The sequence below is a fragment of the Schistosoma mansoni genome, chromosome 2, assembly GCF_000237925.1.
Source record: "Schistosoma mansoni strain Puerto Rico chromosome 2, complete genome".
In the NCBI taxonomy this organism is placed as follows: Eukaryota; Metazoa; Platyhelminthes; class Trematoda; order Strigeidida; family Schistosomatidae; genus Schistosoma; species Schistosoma mansoni.
The window spans coordinates 31,818,903-31,839,278 of record NC_031496.1 but is presented as its reverse complement, the minus strand read 5'-3'; the positions used below and the strand labels follow the sequence as shown (position 1 = coordinate 31,839,278).

Here is a 20,376-nt window from a genome sequence, read left to right as displayed (position 1 = left end):
CAACGCCGCGAATATTTTTTAAAACAAGAATGAGATAAAAACCTGTAGAGAACAATTACTTGTCCTAGACCTCAATATTAGACACTTTTTCAATCAGATACTTATCGTCGCTAAAGTTCGATATACTATTTTGGGCTCAGACTTTCTGAATGGTTGCCGTTTGCAGCGACAGGATGACTTCATTGTTGAGGACTCTTGCTAATTTTTATAACCTTAATTTTGATACACTAGTTCCACTAGGAGCAGGGCTTGATGGAAAAGGCAGCGGCTGTAGGCAACACCAGGTAACTATTCAGACTAATAAAAGAAACCGGAATTAAGAAGTCAAGTGTGAGACAATCTCGGAAAAAGACGGAACCCTTATCTGCTCTCAACCTAAATGTTTAGAACGATGGGCGGAACACTTTAAGGAGCAGTTTAGCTGGCCTTCAGCTACTGCACAACTACCCACTATTCCTAGAAAACCTGAATGGAACATTGAAGTAGGCCCCCCGACCCTACTTGAAGTTCAAAAGGCTATAGGTAATCTGAAACGAGGAAGAGCAGCTGGTCCAGATGGATTGGCTCCAGAGGTCTTTAAATGTGGTGGTCCAATTTTAGCGATTAGGTTGACTAATATTCTGGCTAAAATCTGGGAGACGGTTGTAATCCCATCCGACTGGTCACAATCACTGATTGTCCCAATATATAAAAAGGGGTCAAAATCATCCTGCGATAACCATAGAGGGATTAGTCTGACTAACATAGCATCTAAAATACTAGCCTCAATAATTATCGGGCGCCTAACTAAGACTCGTGAACTGCAAACACGAGAAAATCAGGCTGGCTTCAGACCTGGTCGTGGCTGTATCGACCACATATTCACCATTCGTCAAGTTTTAGAGCACAGACACGCTTATCGGCGTCCGACAATGATAGTTTTTCTTGACCTGACAGCAGCATTTGACTCTGTAGACCGAGAGGTTCTGTGGCAGTGTCTGTCATTGAAAGGTGTACCTGAGAAGTACATAAACCTTGTGAAGGCTCTTTACTCGAACGCAACTAGTTGAGTGAGAGCTTATGGCGAACTGTCATATGATTTTACAACCTCAAGTGGTGTCCGTCAAGGCTGTCCACTATCCCCGTTTTTGTTTAACTTCATTATAGACCTGTTTCTGGAAATGTCACTCTTCGACTGAATCTACAGGAATTGATCTCCTACCAGGGGGACCACTAAGCGACTTAGAATACGCAGATGACATAGTCCTGTTTGGTGAAGACGCTGGCAAAATGCAGAGTCTTCTGTTGGAACTCAGTAATAATGCCAGGATGTTTGGGATGTGTTTCTCCCCATCCAAATGTAAATTGTTACTCCAGGACTGGCCTGCGTCAACACCCGAGCTAAGGATAGAGAGTGAAGTAGTCGAACGCGTCGACAACTTCACTTATCTTGGAAGTCTGATCAGCCCTAATGGGTTGGTGTCTGACGAAATCTCAGCACGGATTCAAAAAGCTCGTTTGGCTTTTGCCAACTTACGTCACCTATGGCGAAGACGAGATATCCGTCTATCAATTAAGGGACGAGTATACTGCGCAGCAGTTCGCTCTGTTCTACTTTACGGCTGTGAAACATGGCCATTAAGAGTAGAAGATACTCGTAGGTTACTAGTATTTGACCACAGATGCCTTAGCAATATTGCTCGCATCTGCTGGGATAACCGGGTAAGTAATAGTGAGGTTAGACGCAGGATATTAGGGAACGATGGTAAATCAGTTGATGAGGTTATGGATCTTCATCGACTGAGATGGTTGGGCCATGTGTTACGTATGCCTGAACACCGATTACCACGACGCGCTATGATGACTAGTATTGGGGACGGTTGGAAGAGAGTTAGGGGCGGCCAAACCAAAACATGGCATCAGTGTTTGAAGTCACTAACTTCTAGCCTGAGCCATGTTGGCAGATGCAGACTACCTGGTTGGGGGTCCGCGTGACTATCGTAACCAATGATTGTAGACTCTAGGTGACATGGCTCATAATCGATCACAATGGCGTAGGTGTATACACTCTTTATCTTCCTTTAAACCTTGAGATTAAAATTGCTTCATATCTCTCTTCCTTCCTATACTATATCCTTATATACAACCTATAATTTATATACTACTACCAACACTAAATTAACTACTATGAATCTGGTGTTCATCTTGTTGTGCTAACGAGGTATGGTAACTTGGACCGATGCATATATGTGCCTGGTCTTACGTTGTAGCTGACTGACTGACTGAGGGCTTGATCTAACTCGGGGTTATTATTTGTTATTTTACTAGATTTCGACCGATCGCCTCTTATTTCACCACTTTTCATTTGATCTTCCTATCAGACTAGGAAATCAAGGAAGCTACTCAACAAAGAGTTCCATTATGTCATCATGATAGGTGACCTTTGTTTGCTGTCGTTACAGTACACCATCAGAAAGCTAATATTATGGTATGGCAACTAGGGCCGGTGCATATTTGCGCCAGGTTCTTCATTGATGATGACCAACTGACCTCTGCCTCATCACATATCGTTGTCGTTTGGAAGAACCCAATTTCTTCTGTCCCTATATTTTACACTTAGCAAAGTAGTGACCAGATTGTAGCTCAAAAACTTATACAAGCATAGTCTTGCTTAACAGCAAACCAAATGCCTTGGTACGGCCGAGAGTGGGGAGAGTCTACTCTCCCTCTCGAAATGCTCTCACATGGCCACGCGAATATATAGCCTCTGTCAGGGAAGTCCTACAAACTGCCTTCTCGTGGCGGGGGTGTTGTTTAAGAAAGTGAGAGGACGAAAAGCGAATGTCCGGCGCTTTAACCGGGTTGGTGGACACGGAGGGTCCACCTAGGGGAGTTGGAAAACCCTGATTCCAAACCAATGGTGCACATGGGCTCCAGTATCCTGTAGGAACGAATGGCGTATGAACCAACTGTTGGTCACCGGCTACCATGGGACTGCATCTCCTCACGATGCTCCACTGCCTTGTGGATCAGACCTTTTGGTCAAAGGCTCCGGGTGTGGCCCCCTAAGAAAACCACCTGCTTCGGTTTGGGCACCCGGGCAGTATCAGTCAGTCAGTCAGTCACAACGTAGAACTTCGTACGTACGTACATCAGTTCGCGCTGCCATACCACATTAGCACAGAGATGCAGTTGTCGATTCAAATCCCATAGTGGTAGAAGTAGAAGGAGTATAATCAGAAATCCAAAAGATTAGGGTTTGAAGGAATTATTGAAGGAGTATAGTACAGTGAAATAAATTTGGAAAGAGAAAAAGATAAAGGCATGAGGAATTCAGAAGATTAGAATTTGGTAGAACACAAAGAATGGATGCACCTTCGCCATTGCAAACGATTTTGAGCCATGTCATTCGAGGTCTCTAACCATCGGTTGCTATCATCTCGCGAATCCCAACCAGGTAGTCTACACCTACCAACATGGCACAGTCCACTTGTCAGTGACTTCATGGATTTGCGCCACGTTTTGGTCTGGCCACCCCTAGCTTTCTTCCAACCTACTCCTACACCATGAAACATTGCACGTCGGGGCAGTCGGTGGTCGGGCATACGTAACACATGTCCCAGCCATCTCAACTGATGAAGCTTCACTACTTCATCAATCGATTTGCCATCCCTACCTAGTACTCGTTTCCTAACAACTGCATTACTTACCCGGTGGTCCCAGGATATACGAGCAATGCGTCGAAGACACCTATGATCGAACACTAGTAGCCTACGAATATCCTCTACTCTTATTGGCCATGTTTCACTGCCATAAAGTAGGACGGAGCGAACTGCTGTACAGTAAACTCGTCGTTTGGTTGCTAGACGGATATCTCGCCTACGCCATAAATGACGCAAGTTGGCGAAAGCTAGATGAGCCTTCTGTATCCGTGCTGAGATTTTGTCGCATACCAGACCACAAGGGCTGATGAGACTCCCAAGATAAGTGAAGTGGTCTACACGCTCAACTACTTCACTCCCTATCATTAGTTCAGGTGTCGCTGCAACCCAATCCTGAAGTAACATTTTGCACTTCGAGGGAGAGAATCGCATCCCGAACATGCCTGCATATTTGCTTATAGTGGTCAGAAGACTCTGCATGTTGTCAGCGTCTTCACTGAGTAAAACTATGTCGTCGGCGTATTCTAAGTCTACAAGTGAGCCTCCTGGTAAAAGTTCAACTCCTGGAGATTGAGATGATGAAAGTGCTATCTCTAAAAGTATGTCAATGACAAAGTTAAACAAGAATGGGGAGAGTGGACAGCCCTGACGAACGCAACTAGAGGTAATCAGTTCTGATGACAGTTCGCCATAGGCTCTAACTCAACCAGTTGTGTTCGAGTAGAGAGCCTTTATGAGGTTAATGTACTTCTTTGGTACTCCTTTCACTGACAAACACTGCCATAGAACCTCACGATCAACGGAGTCAAATGCCGCCTTAAGGTCAAGAAATACTACTATTGTGGGACGTCTGAATTTGTGTCTATGTTCTAGGACCTGACGTAAGGTGAATATCTGGTCTATACAACCACGTCCAGGTCGAAAACCAGCCTGGTTTTCTCTAGTCTGCTCTTCACGAGCTTTGGTTAGGCGACCTAGTATTATTGAAGCTAATACTTTAGACACTATATTAGTCAAACTGATCCCTCTGTGATTGTTACAAGAGGGTGTTTGTCCTTTCTTATAGACTGGCACAATCAGCGATTTGGACCAGTCAGATGGAATTACGTCCAGTTCCCAGATTCTACCTAAGACCTCAGTCAATCTCACTGCTAGTACTGGACCACCATCCTTAAAAATCTCAGGGGTCAACCTGTCAGGGCCTGCTACTCTTTCGCGCTTCAGATTTCCTATAGCTTTTTTAACCTCGCAGAGGGTTGGAGGACTTACATTACCTTGCCATTCAGGACGACTGGGGATCGTGGGTAATTGAAGTGTAGCTGAAGGCCAGTTGAACTGATCCCTAAAGTGTTCTGCCCATCGATCCAATCTCCTGGATTGAGAATGAATGATATGCCCATCTTTATCTGAGATGGTTTCACTGATATTCGGGTTCCTAATACCGGTTTCTTTAACGAGTCTGAATAGCTGCCTACTGTTACCTATTGCCGCTGCCTTTTCCATCTCTCTTGCTTTCGCTACCCACCACTGTTCTCTGTCATTACGTAGGCTTCTTATAAGCCTGCGCTTAAGTTGACTCCGCTCTTCGTTATGTTCAGAGCTAGGTGGGATGAGTTTACGAGCATCTATCAGTGCGGTAGATGCTGCCGAGATCCATTGTTTCTCCCTAACGTTATGGTCTACCTTACTAGTGGATATCACTGCTGTTTCCACAGCTTTTCGGATGTCATTCCACGCTGCTTCGGGGTGGACACAACTTACATGGCTGCCTAACTGTTTTTCTAGTTGTTCCTGAAATATATTCTTAGCTTGGCTATCATTAAGTAGAACCCTTACAGGCTTCCCTGCAGTGTCTTTCCTACGACCAGTAAGACGCAGACAGATACGTGCTCGCACTAGAGCATGATCTGAATCTAAACATGTGCTGCAGAATGAGCGACAGTCTTCTATCGAGCCCCTCCATCGGTGGCTGATAGCGATGTGATCTATTTGGGTCTAACGTTGGGACGAATTCGGGGGTCGCCATGTCAAAAGATGTTTTTCCTTATGCTTAAAGTTAGTATTTGCAAGAAATAGGCGGTTATCTGAGCACAGCTGCAACAGACGGTCGCCATTATCTGTTCTTTTCGCCACAACACAATAAGATCCACCCAGGTGTCTTTCCCTTTCGCTTAGTTTACCTACTTGAGCATTAAAGTCACCTGCTACTATTACTACATCAGAACGCCTAGCTTTTCGGAGAAGGTCAGAAAGTTTCCTGTAAAACTCATCTTTTATATCGTCTGAGCTGCAGTCAGTGGGAGAGAGGCAGAGACGACGAAGAGGCAACGATAAGTGTCCCTATCTTTCCTCGTCCTTACTGATCCGTTTAGTCGAACAGCGCATAGACGACTGTCTACTGGGATTCAGTCTAAAAGAGCTAGTTCTGCCCTAGGACTTAATGCTATACCTACTCCAGCGAGGCCACGGGAAGCAGCACTAGGGCTTCCAGATACACGAAGTGTGTATCGAGATGAATCTTTATTTTGATTAGGTGCGGTCAAATGAATGACACTACTCGGATCTTGTATGCGCGTTTCGGAGACGCAGCACACATCGATGGTGTAAGATTCTTGAGTCCTAGCTAAGGAAGCCTGTTGTCCTATTTGGCACAATGTTCGGACATTAAACGTTCCTACATGTAGTTTGGAGAGTGGTTTCAGGTGACCAGAAACAACGTTCCGTGTACTGAAATCGTTTGCTTTAGCGGTGCGAGGTGATAAAAGGACGTGGGAAGGGTTAGTCGTGGAGATAAGAGTGTTATTAGGTGTAGGAAGGATTTGAAAGTGACCGACTTGGGCTCGAGTGCAGTTGTGGGTATGAGGGCTAATATCACTTCCCGGCTGCCCACACCGTGGAAGGGTATTTCTTGAGGGACCTGGAAAAGAAGTTGGATTAGTGTTGGTCTTAACGACCTGGGAGCGTGACCGCAGTGCCCAAGGGACAATTGCTTGAGGCCAGTCACGCACGGCCTTTTTATGGGGGATTTTTGACGTGTTAGCTCCGTTCTTCAAAGGACCTTACCGCCGGAGACGGAAATCCGTGGGATAAGGCGAGGTGGGCATTTTTAGGGTCGACATTTTCTCACCCCACCCCTCCTTGTGGGAAGGCAGCATCGCTGTCATGCTGGTTGTCTGAAGGAAACACCTTACTGCTTTCACACCTCTGTACAGTCGGCAGTACGACTTCGCCTTCAGACCTTGGGATTGCTGCTTTTAGTCTCACCGCTCTTCAACCGACCTGTCTGGCATGATAGGACCTTGAGGAACGATTGTTCCAGTCAGCATAGCTCGATTGGATCATCACGACAGGCAAGCCCGACCACCACGTCAAAGTAGCAGCAACGGGTCGTGGCGGGGGTGTTGTTTAAGAAAGTGAGAGGACGAAAAGCGAATGTCCGGCGCTTTAACTGGGTTGGTGGACAAGGCGAGTCCACCTATGGGAGTTGGAAAACCATGATTCCAAACCAATGGTGCACATGGGCTCCAGTATCCTGTAGGAACGAATGGCGTATGAACCAACTGTTGGTCACCGGCTACCATGGGACTGCATCTCCTCACGATGCTCCACTGCCTTGTGGATTAGACCTATAGGTCAAAGGCTCGGGATGTGGCCCCTCTAAGAAAACCACCTGCTTCAGTTCGGGCACCTGGGCAGTATCTCAGCCCTCACACAAATCAAATTTGTGAGGCGCATATTTATTTGGTGTTTCCTTGTACCAATATTTATGTGTTTAAATAAAATAATAAAAATAAAATTACCAAGTACGTTTTTAACATGTCATCTCGTGAACTGTTAATATTGTTTCAGTTATTTTCTGCATCATTTTATCTGAAAGGGATTAATGTAAGTTTGTTATACTCTTCTAAAGTTAGTTTTAGAGTACTTATTATGATAAATGATGGGTCGTTCTCACTCTCGCTACAGCTCTTCAAGTTCATCAAATGAAAAGCATAAAACTTATCACACAAAACCCCACGGTCGTTCACATCGTAAGAAAGTTAAAAAGAGATCAGTTAATCGAAATGCATCGAACAGTCGTCAAAAAGATAAAATACTCAATCTTACTCAAAAAGTATGCAATATGGTTGATGCTGATAAGAAGCGTAATCGTTCTGAAAAGCATAAGAATAAATTGGCATCTTGTGGATGTCCATACAATTGCGAAGATGAGATCCTGGCCTTACGTAACAGTATTGAAAATCTTCGTTCCGGTTTAAGTCTTTGTCACAAAGAAAGGCCAATTTTTCAGCTCGATCACTTTATTGACGATCATTATCAGCTTCTTTCTGAAGCTTGGATTTCTATCGGTCCATCTAAGCTCAAAGATCTGGTGTCTGCTAATTTACTGTCAATATGTGCCCGACGAGAACGTAGGGATATGAAACATTCATCTGATAAAAACTCCAAGGTTTCATGTATTGTCCAACCCTATGTATCTTTTGACGGAAGTGATTACCAACTTGGGATTTCGGAGTTGTGGCATAGATGTATTCAGGAGCTGAATGATTTGTCAATCGATCAAATAAAAGCCATTCTAAGTGGAACAGTAAACCTTGATCCGGTTGAATTGGTTCGTAATCCCGGTAACAAAAGTGAGATTGCCAACTCCGAAAAAGATAACTGCTCTCATTCTCCTAAACCAAATTCAGTATGTAAAATGACTTCTGAAATGCAATTTCACGATGCTGATTCAACTACTGCCTTGTGTTCAGTGAGTTTTTTAAAGTAGCTTTTCTTGAAACTTTTTGTTGTTCAATAAGATCGTCTCTTACTTAACATCCTATGATCAGCTTTCGGAATTTTACTCTCATTTTTTATTAATTCCCTTTAAATTTGATGTCAAATAGTTCACCTTTTTAAATTTATATCAGATGGACTGAATGATATTGTAAGACCTCAGTAAGATTAAAATTTAGCCTATAAATATATCTTCAAAATTAATGTTCAACTTTAGCAGTTAGATTGATTGAAGTGTTATCTGGAATCTTTGGACTTGTTGCAATCTCATCTGACTGGTCCTAATCACTGATCGTTTCAGTCTATAGGGGGTAAAAACCTCTTTCGACAGTCATATAGCGATCATTTTGAATAATATAATGTCTAAAATATTAGCCTCGAAAATTGCCAGATGCCTGGTTAAAGCTCTTTAGGAGTGACACGTCCGTCACCTTAGCAAAGGGGAAGTGTATTGCACAGCAGGTCGCCATAGTTTACCTTATGGCTGTGAAACATGGTCTTTGAAAGTAAATGTTATCTGTAAGTCACTATTACTTGATGTGACAATTGAGTTATTTATTTTTACATAATCGCTCTACAGTCAGTGTATCGACAGTTGCTTACAATATGCATTGTTCATTGTATTCATTAAACACAATTGTATTCCAACAAATTTTCTCCAAATAACATTATGTTTACCATCTGATACATTCATGCTCTGTGATAATAATCCACGACTCTGACTTTAATACTGTGAACGAAACTATTCTATCCTTTTCTTTTCCTTGACCCATTGACTAAAATAAAAACACCGTTTTTTCAGATTAAGCTTTGTTAATGTTCGCCTAGTGTAATCAATTCAAAGAACAATAAGTTTGCCAATTATACGTCAATAATAAAAAAGCCGACTAGAATATTTAAACTGGATATTTTTCATTTACTCAAAATATTGCAAAAATGTACTGAAATCCCTGGAATAGTTTTTACAATTGATTGATCACTGGGTGGTGATCAATGTTATATATGTCAGATCCTTCTTAGTGCACATTGAATCTTATCGATTAAGTTGCAATGTGTCCACCAGTCTACGTGACTCGACATTGCGTTTACTATGTCAAGATAAAATGGTAGTTGAAGATAGTCAACAAGAAACCCTGGACCTAGGTTCCGTGCTACTTGGCACTCATCAACAGGGTGCACCTGTAATCTTGAGGGAACTGATGTGCTCCCTAACGGATTCGGTCCCGGGTCACTTAGCTTCACAGTCAGAGACGTTACCACTGATCTATCCTACCTTTTGTAGGAATGAGAAATCAACGTTTTTATTATTTGCTTTATTGAATGATTACTTTACTTAAGAAATATTCCTTTTTTCTTAGGTACTTGAAAATCAATTTGATATCCAAAAAGCCACTGATCATGGGATTATTAGCGATAAACTTCATACAAATTCAGAATCATTTACAAAATCCTGGTCTTGTACAAGTCCCAAAGATGTTAGAACGGAGGAAAAACATTCAACTGGAGAAACTTGTCATATATCAGATTCAAAGGATTTAGTAGTATGTGTAATGTACAATTACAATTATTTTTCTTTATTGTATTAAGCTTATCAATGACCTAAATAGTTCTGAGCCCGATCCTTGATAGTTCATGATCTCTCACTGCTTGTGAGTATATAGCTCTACATCATGTCCTTTCTAATCATACTGTAGAACTATGTTATAAGATTTTTGTTTATATTTTATACACTTTTAGACTGATTCATACTACTGATAGGTTGTATTAGTAGTACGATGTTTGTATTAGCAGTAGGAAATTTATGCGAAAACATTAATCACAATATTGCTCATTCCTTTACATAACAAACATAGTAATTTATTAAATTCATTTAGTATTGTTTGTTTGAATTAGAGACTAACCAGTTGCAGTCCTAACACATCGATGGGAAGATTCAAACAAACAATAGTAAATGGATTTAAACTTCACCCCATCGGACAAGCAAGTGGCTATCAGGACTCAGTAGCCGAGTGGATAGCGCGATGGCATTTGAAGCGAAAGGTACTGGGTTCGAGTCATAGAGTGAACATCAACTCTGAGATACAGGTACATCCGGCTGACGAGTCACAAATAGGACGAAATACGCGTCAAACTGGATTCCACTGCTAGCCACTATCCATCTTTGCTTACAATAGCTATTTATTGCTTTAAAATAAGAATTGTTCATTCGTTGGAGTCATACTGTTGCGTAATAGAGATTTATTATTTTATTTGAATACATAAATATTGGTACAAGGGGGCACCAGATATATATGCGCCACACAAAAAATTGTCATTTCATTTAATTATGTGAGGGCTATGATAACGCCCGAGTGTACAGACCGAAGCAGGCGATTTTCTTAGGGGGGTCACATCCGGAGCCTTTGACCTAAAAGTCTAATACACAAGGTAGTGGAGCATCGTAAAGAGATGCGGTCAAATGGGAACCGGTGACCAACAATTGGTTCATACGCCATTTGTTCCTTCAGGATACTGGAGCCCATGTACATCATTGGTTCGGAATATATGTTTTTCAACTCCCCTATGTGAACTTTCGGTGTCCACCAACCCGGTTAAAGCGCCAGACATTCGCTTCTCGTCCTCCCAATTTCGTAAACAACAGTGATGCGACGAGAAGGCATTGAGTAGGACTTCCGTTGCAGAAGCTATATACGCGTGGCCATCTGAGAGCATTCGGAGAGGGGGGCTGACTCTCCTCACTCTCAGCCGTACCAAGGGGTTTGGGGGCATATTTTACTTATTTTAGTTTAAATGTATTCATAATTACTTTATATTTATTTCAATTCCTACCTGTTCACAATTTTCTTTTTAATTTCATTATGTACTATAGGATTTAGTTCATCAAGAAATTACAGAACTTGAAATGAGAGCACGAGCTATTCGTGCAATGCTTAAAACTAAATCGGATCAACTTAAACTATAGATATTTTTGTAAATTTTCGTTCCTAAAGCATAAATGTCAGCTATCATCTGGCTAGTTAGTCATGTTCGACTTGTTACTCATGATTCTATTCAATGATATGAGATTATGTACATTAATAAAATTTTAATAAATGTATATTACATTGTTTATTGATAAGATAATGATTTACTTTGATGTACAACAAAATTAAAGTTAAACATTAACACTATTGGACTCAGGCTCTGCGATTCATAGGTTAAGCGTTTGCGCGTGAAACTCAAGGTCCTAAGTTCAAGTCCTGGATGCGCACTTTTGAGAAATCTCATATGAACAGCAACATTAGATACACAACTACCGTTCCACATGCTGGTAGATTTAAAGTAGAAAAGCCCAAAAGAAGGCCCCAACCAACGACTTGAAAAACGTAAGAGTGAAAGTGCCATCCGATAAGGGCGCTGAACAGAAAAAGGAGAGAAACAACAATGTTTCATGTAGATCCAAAAAACGTCATACGTCACAGACTTCAAAGAGAGATGTAAGGATGGCTCGTTGACAAACTCTAGGCAGCCCAGAAACAGCCGAAGACATTCCATCCAATCACCACTAGGAGAACATTCTAGAATGTCGACGTGTATCTCCCCTATTGGATGGATAAGAATGACTCCCTATGTGCTTATCGGTTGTCCGAAATGATGATTTACTTTCAGCCAAAAGACTATAAATATATGAGATTTTTGTACTATATTTTGACACTTTGGGGGAATAAAATTCCTACTTACTAGTCTTCTCTCTTGCGACGTTTCGGGTTCGGTCGTTCAATAGTCTAGTAGTACGCAGCATAGCAAGAATCAAAGTTCTAGATATAACACTATTAAACATATTGGCAGTATACTAATTAGCCAATCAGAAACCCTACATGTGACTTCTCACTTTCGTGATTTTTCTGGCAAAATCTCTAGTGAACACTGATTGGATAAATTGCTTCTTAGTGTCTCCTGAGCCTTTCTTGTCTATTGCGAGAAATTTTCTGGATCACCCCAACACATTCTTTACAGTCTGTGGGCATGTTTTCTTCCTCACAAATCTTTCTGAATAAAGTGGGGAGTACCTTTGCAGTTACTTCCATGTCTTAATTCAGTGTTGTTGTGACGAGCGTTGTCCGAAATCTCACACTGGTACACGGTGCGCTATGCTCTAATTTCCCCAACCGATTACTTCAGCGAGTACACACTGAACGAGAAAGTATATTGGTCTACTGGACAGAATGCACAAATACTCATTTATATATATACCACTCCATCCTTAGGAAATTGACCCAATGAAATGCACTTGACCTTTAGATGACCTCTAATTGCCACTGCTTGAGCTTTTCATTAGGCTATCTCTGATTGGGTCTCCATATCAAGTGCTTCAGTTGTTGTGTTGAAAGTTCCTGCTGCTTTCCTACTCTTGAGTTGTCCAATGACCAATCTGATTTCTTCGGTCGGTGGTAGAATAACATCTGTAAATGCTTATTTGATATCTAGTGGGACTAATCTATTCAAGACCTCTTCAAATATTTCTGTCTGCTTTACTGTTCTTCAATTTCGCAGATTAATTTACCTTCTTTGTTCTTAACTGGTCGTTCTGGTTTACTACACTACCCCATTAACGTTTTCGTTATATCATATAGTACTTAGAGCTAAGTCAACTCTAGGGGATTGGTTAGAATACTCTAAGTTTTAGGTCAGAATAATTAAAAGTTGATCAGATCAAAGGTGGTGACCTCAAGATAAACTATTCACCATGACTAATTAAAATATGGCTGTTTAATATGCAATTAGACTGAAAAAAAGAAACATTCGATTTCTAGTTGGATAATTTTTGAAAGTTTAGATAACTTAAAGATTGTTTTGTGTATCATAAAATTCCGACAATTGTCCCAAAATAAAATGGCAATTTATTATTTTCATAGTTGAAACCATGAGTCAGTTGAAGTTAGACAAGCATGGAAAACGTAGAAGCACTGAACAGCCGTTTCGTCCTATTATGGGACTCCTCAGCAGTGCGCATCCATGATCCCGCCTTGCGAGATTCGAACCCAGGACATGTCAGTCTCGCACGTGAGCACTTAACCGATAGACCACTGAGCCGGCCGGCATCTAACGGTGTTAATGTCTAACTGCAACCTATCCACTAAATTGCTCACTGCCGAGAAGTCCCACAATAGGACGAAACGACCGTTCAGTGCTTCCAGGTTTTCCATGGTGGTCTAGCTTCAATTAACTCATGATCTCAACTCTATAAAATTATTAAAATCTCCACAAAACCCCCGTCTGATAATTAATATTTGATTGAATGAGAACCATGAAGTGCTTTTGATTATTGTTCCATTCATTTAGTCGATAACTTCTATATACTAGAATGTAATTTTTACTAAAGATTTCACTTTAAGCCATAACTTCAATTGTATAGTTTTTTTCATTTATTCGACATTCTGGACTGTCCTACATTGAAGTATTCATAGCCGACAGTTACATATAACTCAAGATGCTTGAAATCTCTAGTGAAAATTGTTGAGGCGATCCTGAAAATTTCTCGCAATAGACATGACAAGCTCAGGAAACATTAAGAAGCATTTTATCCAATCAGCGTTTGATTAAAAGTATAGCTAGAAATATCGCGAGTTATGACGTCTCATGATGAAAACTGAGTTCCTTCGGAAGTCATGAGGCTGATGCCTCTTCTGACAACCAGTGCAACCATTAATTTAGGTACATGAAATGTTCGTACAATGTGAGAGACAGGGAGAGTCTTCCAATTCGCTGTAGAAATGAAAAGATACAACCTGGAGTTGCTTGGGATCAGTGAAACACATTGGATGCAGATTGAACATGTTGGGACGGTCCTGAAAATTTCTCGCAATAGACAAGAAAGGTTCAGTAAACACTAAGGATCATTTTATCTAATCAATGTTCACTAGAGATTTTGCCAGGAAAACCACGAAAGTGAAAAGTCACATGTAGAGTTTTCTGATTGACTGATTACTACACTGCTACTTTGATTTGTAGTATTCTAGAATTTTCAGAAAAATCCAAGGACTTCTAAAATACTATAAAAACCCTATATTTTCTGTACATAAATGAACCTTTGGAGTAAAGTGCTTCTCGTATGCTTTGTACCTTTTCTCTCTCGTGTTCCAGTTGCTGTGTAGATTTAGCTTGGGGGTTACGCGACTAGCCTAGCATCTGAATATAGCATTCAATCAATAAGACAAATTAAAACAGGAGGTCAGTTTTATTCCATCACAAATGATTCCAAGTTCTTATAATAAAAACAAATTTCACCAATGATTGATCCATTGAGATTACTCTTCATAGCACAAATTATCCTACTTTTAATACAACTACTAAATCAAGATATGATCAATGGTGAAAACAAAATGATGTGTGGATGAGAATGATGATGATTGGTTGTTTTGCTGAGTTAGACATGTAGATAGGATGACAGGTGTTATGTGTTATATATTCCCCTATCCTGACTGTTACCGATGGACTGTTCCTTGTTATTGGATTGTGTCGGATTTTGGGTGTGTGGAAATATATTGACGTTCTAGTCAGGCTAATCACGTGTTCTTGATATGAGTTGTGTTGAATTCCTGTAGAATGGATACTGGGAGGGAATCATCTAGTGTAGATATTCGTCTAAGGTACATTGACGTCCTACATACATGTAAAAAGTAAAAGGACTGTTATAACATGTTTTTATTTATTTCAACACATAGCTATTGGTACAAGGAAGCAACAGATACATATGCGCCGTGCAAATCTTATTTGATTTGTGTGAGGATTGTGATACTGACCAGGTGTCCAAACTGAAACAAGTGGTTTTCTCAGGGGGTCACGCCCCGAGCCTTTGACTCAAAGATCTGATCCACAAGGTAGTGGAGCATCGTAAGGGGATAAAGTCCATGGTAGCCGGTGGCCATTTGTTCCCTCAGGATACTGGAGCCCATGTGCACCATTGGTTTGGAATCAGGGTTTTCCAACTGCCCTAGGTGGACTTTCCGTGTCCACCAACCCGACTAAAGCGTCGAACATTCGCTTTTCGTCCTCTCAATTTTGTAATCAATTGTGATGCCACGAGAAGGCAGTCAGTAGGACTTCCCTGATAGAGGTTATATACGCGTGGCCATGTTAGAGCATTTGGAGAGGGAGAGCAGACTCTCCCCATACTCGGCCGTACCAGGGCATTTGGGGGCATTATAACAAGTATCCTACCGTTTATAACACTTAATGACGGTATCTTACGTGTTAGTAGACATTAATTCAATTTAAGTAAGTGTGAATAAAATCAAGCTTATTTTGTTAATGAAGTTTTTTTTCAGGAAAGTAACCATATAAACTTTCTACTAAAATATTCAACTCCGCCTGTAGCTCCTATAGAGTTACTGCCGGTCCCAAGCCCAGGTTAAGGAGGAGGGTTGGGCATGGGTTTAGCGATCCCATCCCGTAGAAAACTAACTCGCTGAGAAAACGCTAACCAGCACTGGTGGGTGGTCTATACTCCTCCACGAGAGGTAATAGGCGTAACTAAAATATTCATATCAGCATAATTCAATTCAATAACAAGGTCAAACTAATTTGTTTATCTGTATGCATAGTTACAAGGAGTATTAGATTTATGGTGTGATTTTAATCAGTGAACTATTTAAGAAAAAAAAATTGTAGTCAATAAGTATCAAACATTTTTTGTAGCTGGTTGCTAAGAAATCATCTGGAAAGCTTAGATTTTGATTTCATAACAGTTGCTACTTAACTACCTACTTACGTGCTTACTGACTTACTGTCTTACTTACTTACGTAATTACGCCTTTTACTCCCAATGGAGCATAGGATACCGACCAGCATTCTACAACCCACTCTGTCCTCCCCCTTCCTTTCTAATTCTATCCAATTTTTGTTCATTCTTCTCATGTCTGTCTCCATTTCTTGGTGTAATGTGTTCTTTGGTCTTCCGCTTTCCCTTTGTCCTTCAAGTTTCCATGTGAGGGCTTGTCTTGTGACGTAGCTGAGTGATTTATTTAAAGTGTGTCCTATCCACTTCCAGTGCTTCTTCCTGAATTATTTCTCCACTGGAATCTGATTTGTGTTCTCCCACAGTAGGTGGTTGTTGGTAGTGTCTGGCTAACGGATCCGGACATAGAATTAAAGACATTTAAGTAATCAAGAAATCTTGTGTATTCTATGTCCACTATCACTGTAAGATTTAGTAATTTGCTGTTAACCAGTATATCTATATGCAACTAACCTTTGAAGAATTGGAAATTAATTACTGCCTTCAGAAATGATATCTATATGCAAGGGATGACATAATAATGATGATGATTACAATACAATTTACAAGTTGTAATCAATCTGTAAGGATGGTCCACAGGTGAAGTTGAGTAAGCTCTAAGAAGTCCAAAAAGAGCCGGACATATTACATTCAATCGGCTTTTGGAAGAATATTCTAGAATCACTGCGTGTAGCTTCCCTATTGGACAATGTCGATAACTCCCTGTGTGCGGATTGGATAACTATAATGATGATTTCGTTTCTACTAAAAACTATACGTACTTGACAGTTTTTCACTACAATCAACACTGTTTGGAATAACATTCCTTCTAATTGTTTCCTGTCTTCTGAATTGTGACTTGGGAGGGTTCTAGCGTTCGAGTGCTCAAGTATTAGACGGCAGATTAAGAAATCTAAGTTCGAGATATAACATAATCTAATCAATAAACTTAAATGATAATCTGTTTATAAACTAATACAATTTTAGAATTCATACTGTACAAGTGTAACCAAAATAGATGTACTCACTACTTATTACCTTTGTGAATAAACACTTAATGTTCAATAATAAAGTCCTTCTTTTAGATGAAAAGCATGTTCAATACTTGTCAGTTTATTGAAGCAATTAAACAAACTAGGTATATTTTAACAATAAAAAAGTACTACTGCTACTACTACCACTACTACTACTACTACTACTACTACTACTACTACTACTACTACTACTACTACTACTACTACTACTACTACTACTACTACTACTAATACTACTACTACTAATGATAATAATATTAAGTACTCAACTATTGAAATACAGACCACAATTTAATATTCACCTTATTTCACATACATAATTTCCTTAATCATTTTGAAGAGAGCAAAGAGAACAAAGATTGTAATAGATCAATATGGATTTATTTTGTTTGGTTTGGTTCGTGTCAGCTGATTATAACCTGTGATATTTAAAAATTGTAATAACATAATAAGTTTAGATTATTTACATGAAAGGAGGGTTTAGTTGGAAGTTATGTTGAAGATAGACCGGTATAGTATAGCAACGGTGTAAATAAATTTAACAGACTGAAAGGCTAGGAGGCTAATTCCGACTCACACGTACTCATCGTACCTCCTGGATCATGGGACTGTTTCCATGGACTAACGTGAGCGATATCTCGGGTGGTGGAGATCGGCCTAATCAACCACTCGACCAATACCCGAGAACGATTACGAATGTTACAAAGAGTCATTGCATAATTACTGAAGGTTCAAAAGAGTGGTAAAAAAACGAGTCTGCCCAAACAAAAACAAAACAAAAAGATAAAAAATGGGTTATGAGTGCTATGTAATGGTTCTGCATAAGCAATGCATAAACAGCTATCCCGCCGTGCTTCGATGTAGCACTCTTCTGTAGAAGGGCCAACTAGGCTTCACCATTCTATATGGCTGGAAATAAACAGACTGAATATCATAAATATGCTTAGTAGGAATGGATACCCAATGAAATTCACCGACAAATACATGAAGGAGACAAAAAGAAAGACAAGTGTACCTACCGTTCCGAAGAAGGTATTTTTCTTAAAATTACAACTCTTAAACGATGCTATGGAAGAAATCGTGACACAGAGGTTAAGAAAGGAAGTACCGTCTTCTACAACCGCCCCCACAATAAGAACTGCTAATATAGACAGATTGCTTCAATTCGTCACATCTATGTGTATTTACAAATTCAACTGCTCCTGTGGAGCCAGTTATATAGGGTGTACAATTCGGTAAGTTCGTCAACGAATAACAGAACACCATCCGTGTAGGTTGAGCAAACGACAAGTAAAGGTGATTAAGATTTCTATTCTCGCTCACTTAGTGGATACAGGTCACCAAGTTGGACTGAATTAAGGTTATCTACCATATTCCATCAAATTTACCGCATGGTTTATGAGTTCGTCTTTTGCATATAGCTGAAGCCATCGCAATCCATGTTCACAAACCGAACCTTTGTATCCAAAAGAAGTTTGTACAACGACTCTCGCTACCCTGGTCATCGATATAGCGGAGTCTGTAGCAGAACTTGTGTGAAGAATTTTTGTATTCCTTCCATTTTTATATTTGACTTCTCTACATTCATCTCTTGATTCTTACATAACTACTATATTACTGACTATTCATCAAAATAATTTGTTAGTCCTTTCTTCTCCTTTTACATATTATGCAACGTAGGAACTGCTTAATTTTCGAATAATTACTTTGAGATGCAGGTACATCCAGCTGACGAGTCCCAAATAGGACAAAACGTGCGTCAAACTGAATTCTACTGATAGTCACTATCCATCTTTGCTTACAATGCTTGTGAATTAAGGCTATATCGAGGCAATACGCACAGTGTGCAAATATGCCAATTAGAGACTGGCCAGCTGCAGTCCTAACACATCGACGGGAAGATTCAAACAAACAATACTAAATGAATTTAATTACTTTGATTAGTATTAATCCTCTTTCTTCCAACGAATAATCGATATGTCATTACATAATTATTACGTAACGTATCTACTCGATGAGTGTTATTCCTTTATTGAATCATATATATGTTAGTGTAGAGCCATGATGAAAAACTAATTGGGAAAAATTTCTTCGCTCGATTCGTTCTTTTTTATTTTGAGAAGAGGGTTTTGTGAATATTTTAGTATATAGTTGAGATCATGAATCAATTGAAGCTAAACGACTATGGAAAATCTGGAAGCACTGAACGGCCGTTTCGTCTTATTGTGGGAATCCTCAACATTGCGCATCCACGATTCCGCACTCGCGAGATTCCAACCCAGGACCTACCGGTCTCGCGCCTGAGCGCTTAACCACTAGACCACTGAGACAGCATCCAACGATGTTAATGTCTAACTTTTATCTGTCATAAATATACGCCTTATGTAGGAGAACATTCTACAACATTGATTGTAAAAAAAGTTGAAACGGTCAGAAACGTTGATAAGAGTAAAATGAGTAGAACTCAGTTAGTGAAATAAGATTACTAATCTAGAAAACAATCAAAATAAAAGAACATTATGATGTAATAAATGCAATAAAGAGTTGAAAAAACTATCTTTTAGATACAACGAAGGTATGTTTGTCACCAAGGCAAGGAAAGATTAGTAAGCATCTACTTTTGAACATATAAATCAGATTTTTTGACGCCTGATAGCAACGCCTTACTAAAACTTCAGAAGACAGGAGTTTGGCTGTTTGTTAATCACCTTGAAAGATTGTAAGGTATCAGTTTGATATCCTGTATCCAAGATAGGTTTGGTAATTGTACTGTTTAAAGTCGTTCTTTATCTTGTTCTAAGACTTTTTTGTAACATGTTCAAAAAATATAAGATAAACCCTTTTTTTATTTGGCCAATGTAGCTGCTTTGACAGGTACACGTTGATTTATAAACACAGTTGGGGATAACATGAAAGGAGTGCTTTTCAACCTATGATTCGGTTAGTTTGGCTGACGGTTAAGTTCTTGCTAATGCAGTGTTAAGCCTCCTGATGATTGTGGTTACGACGTCATTAACTTTGAATTTGAGAATTATAGATATCGGTTTTTTATTCACTATAGTTACTTTCATCTTGTTTTCTTAAGATCTTTTATATTTAGAAGGGGATTTGTGGAGATTTCAGTATTTTTCAAAGTTGAAATCATGAGTCAATTGAAGCTAGACCA

At 39.9% G+C, this 20,376-nt stretch overlaps 1 protein-coding gene across 1 annotated transcript; it reads left to right on the top strand.

Moving 5' to 3' along the window:
• Positions 1-7,581: 7,581 nt before the first annotated feature.
• Positions 7,582-11,382, top strand: Smp_122790 (hypothetical protein; the record flags this gene model as incomplete). The annotated part of the gene is made up of 4 exons (XM_018796384.1): positions 7,582-8,053; positions 8,213-8,394; positions 9,779-9,961; positions 11,290-11,382. The coding sequence occupies 4 exons, from the start codon at positions 7,582-7,584 to the stop codon at positions 11,380-11,382; spliced, it is 930 nt and encodes a 309-aa protein (XP_018650602.1).
• Between the last annotated feature and the right edge of the window lie 8,994 nt (positions 11,383-20,376).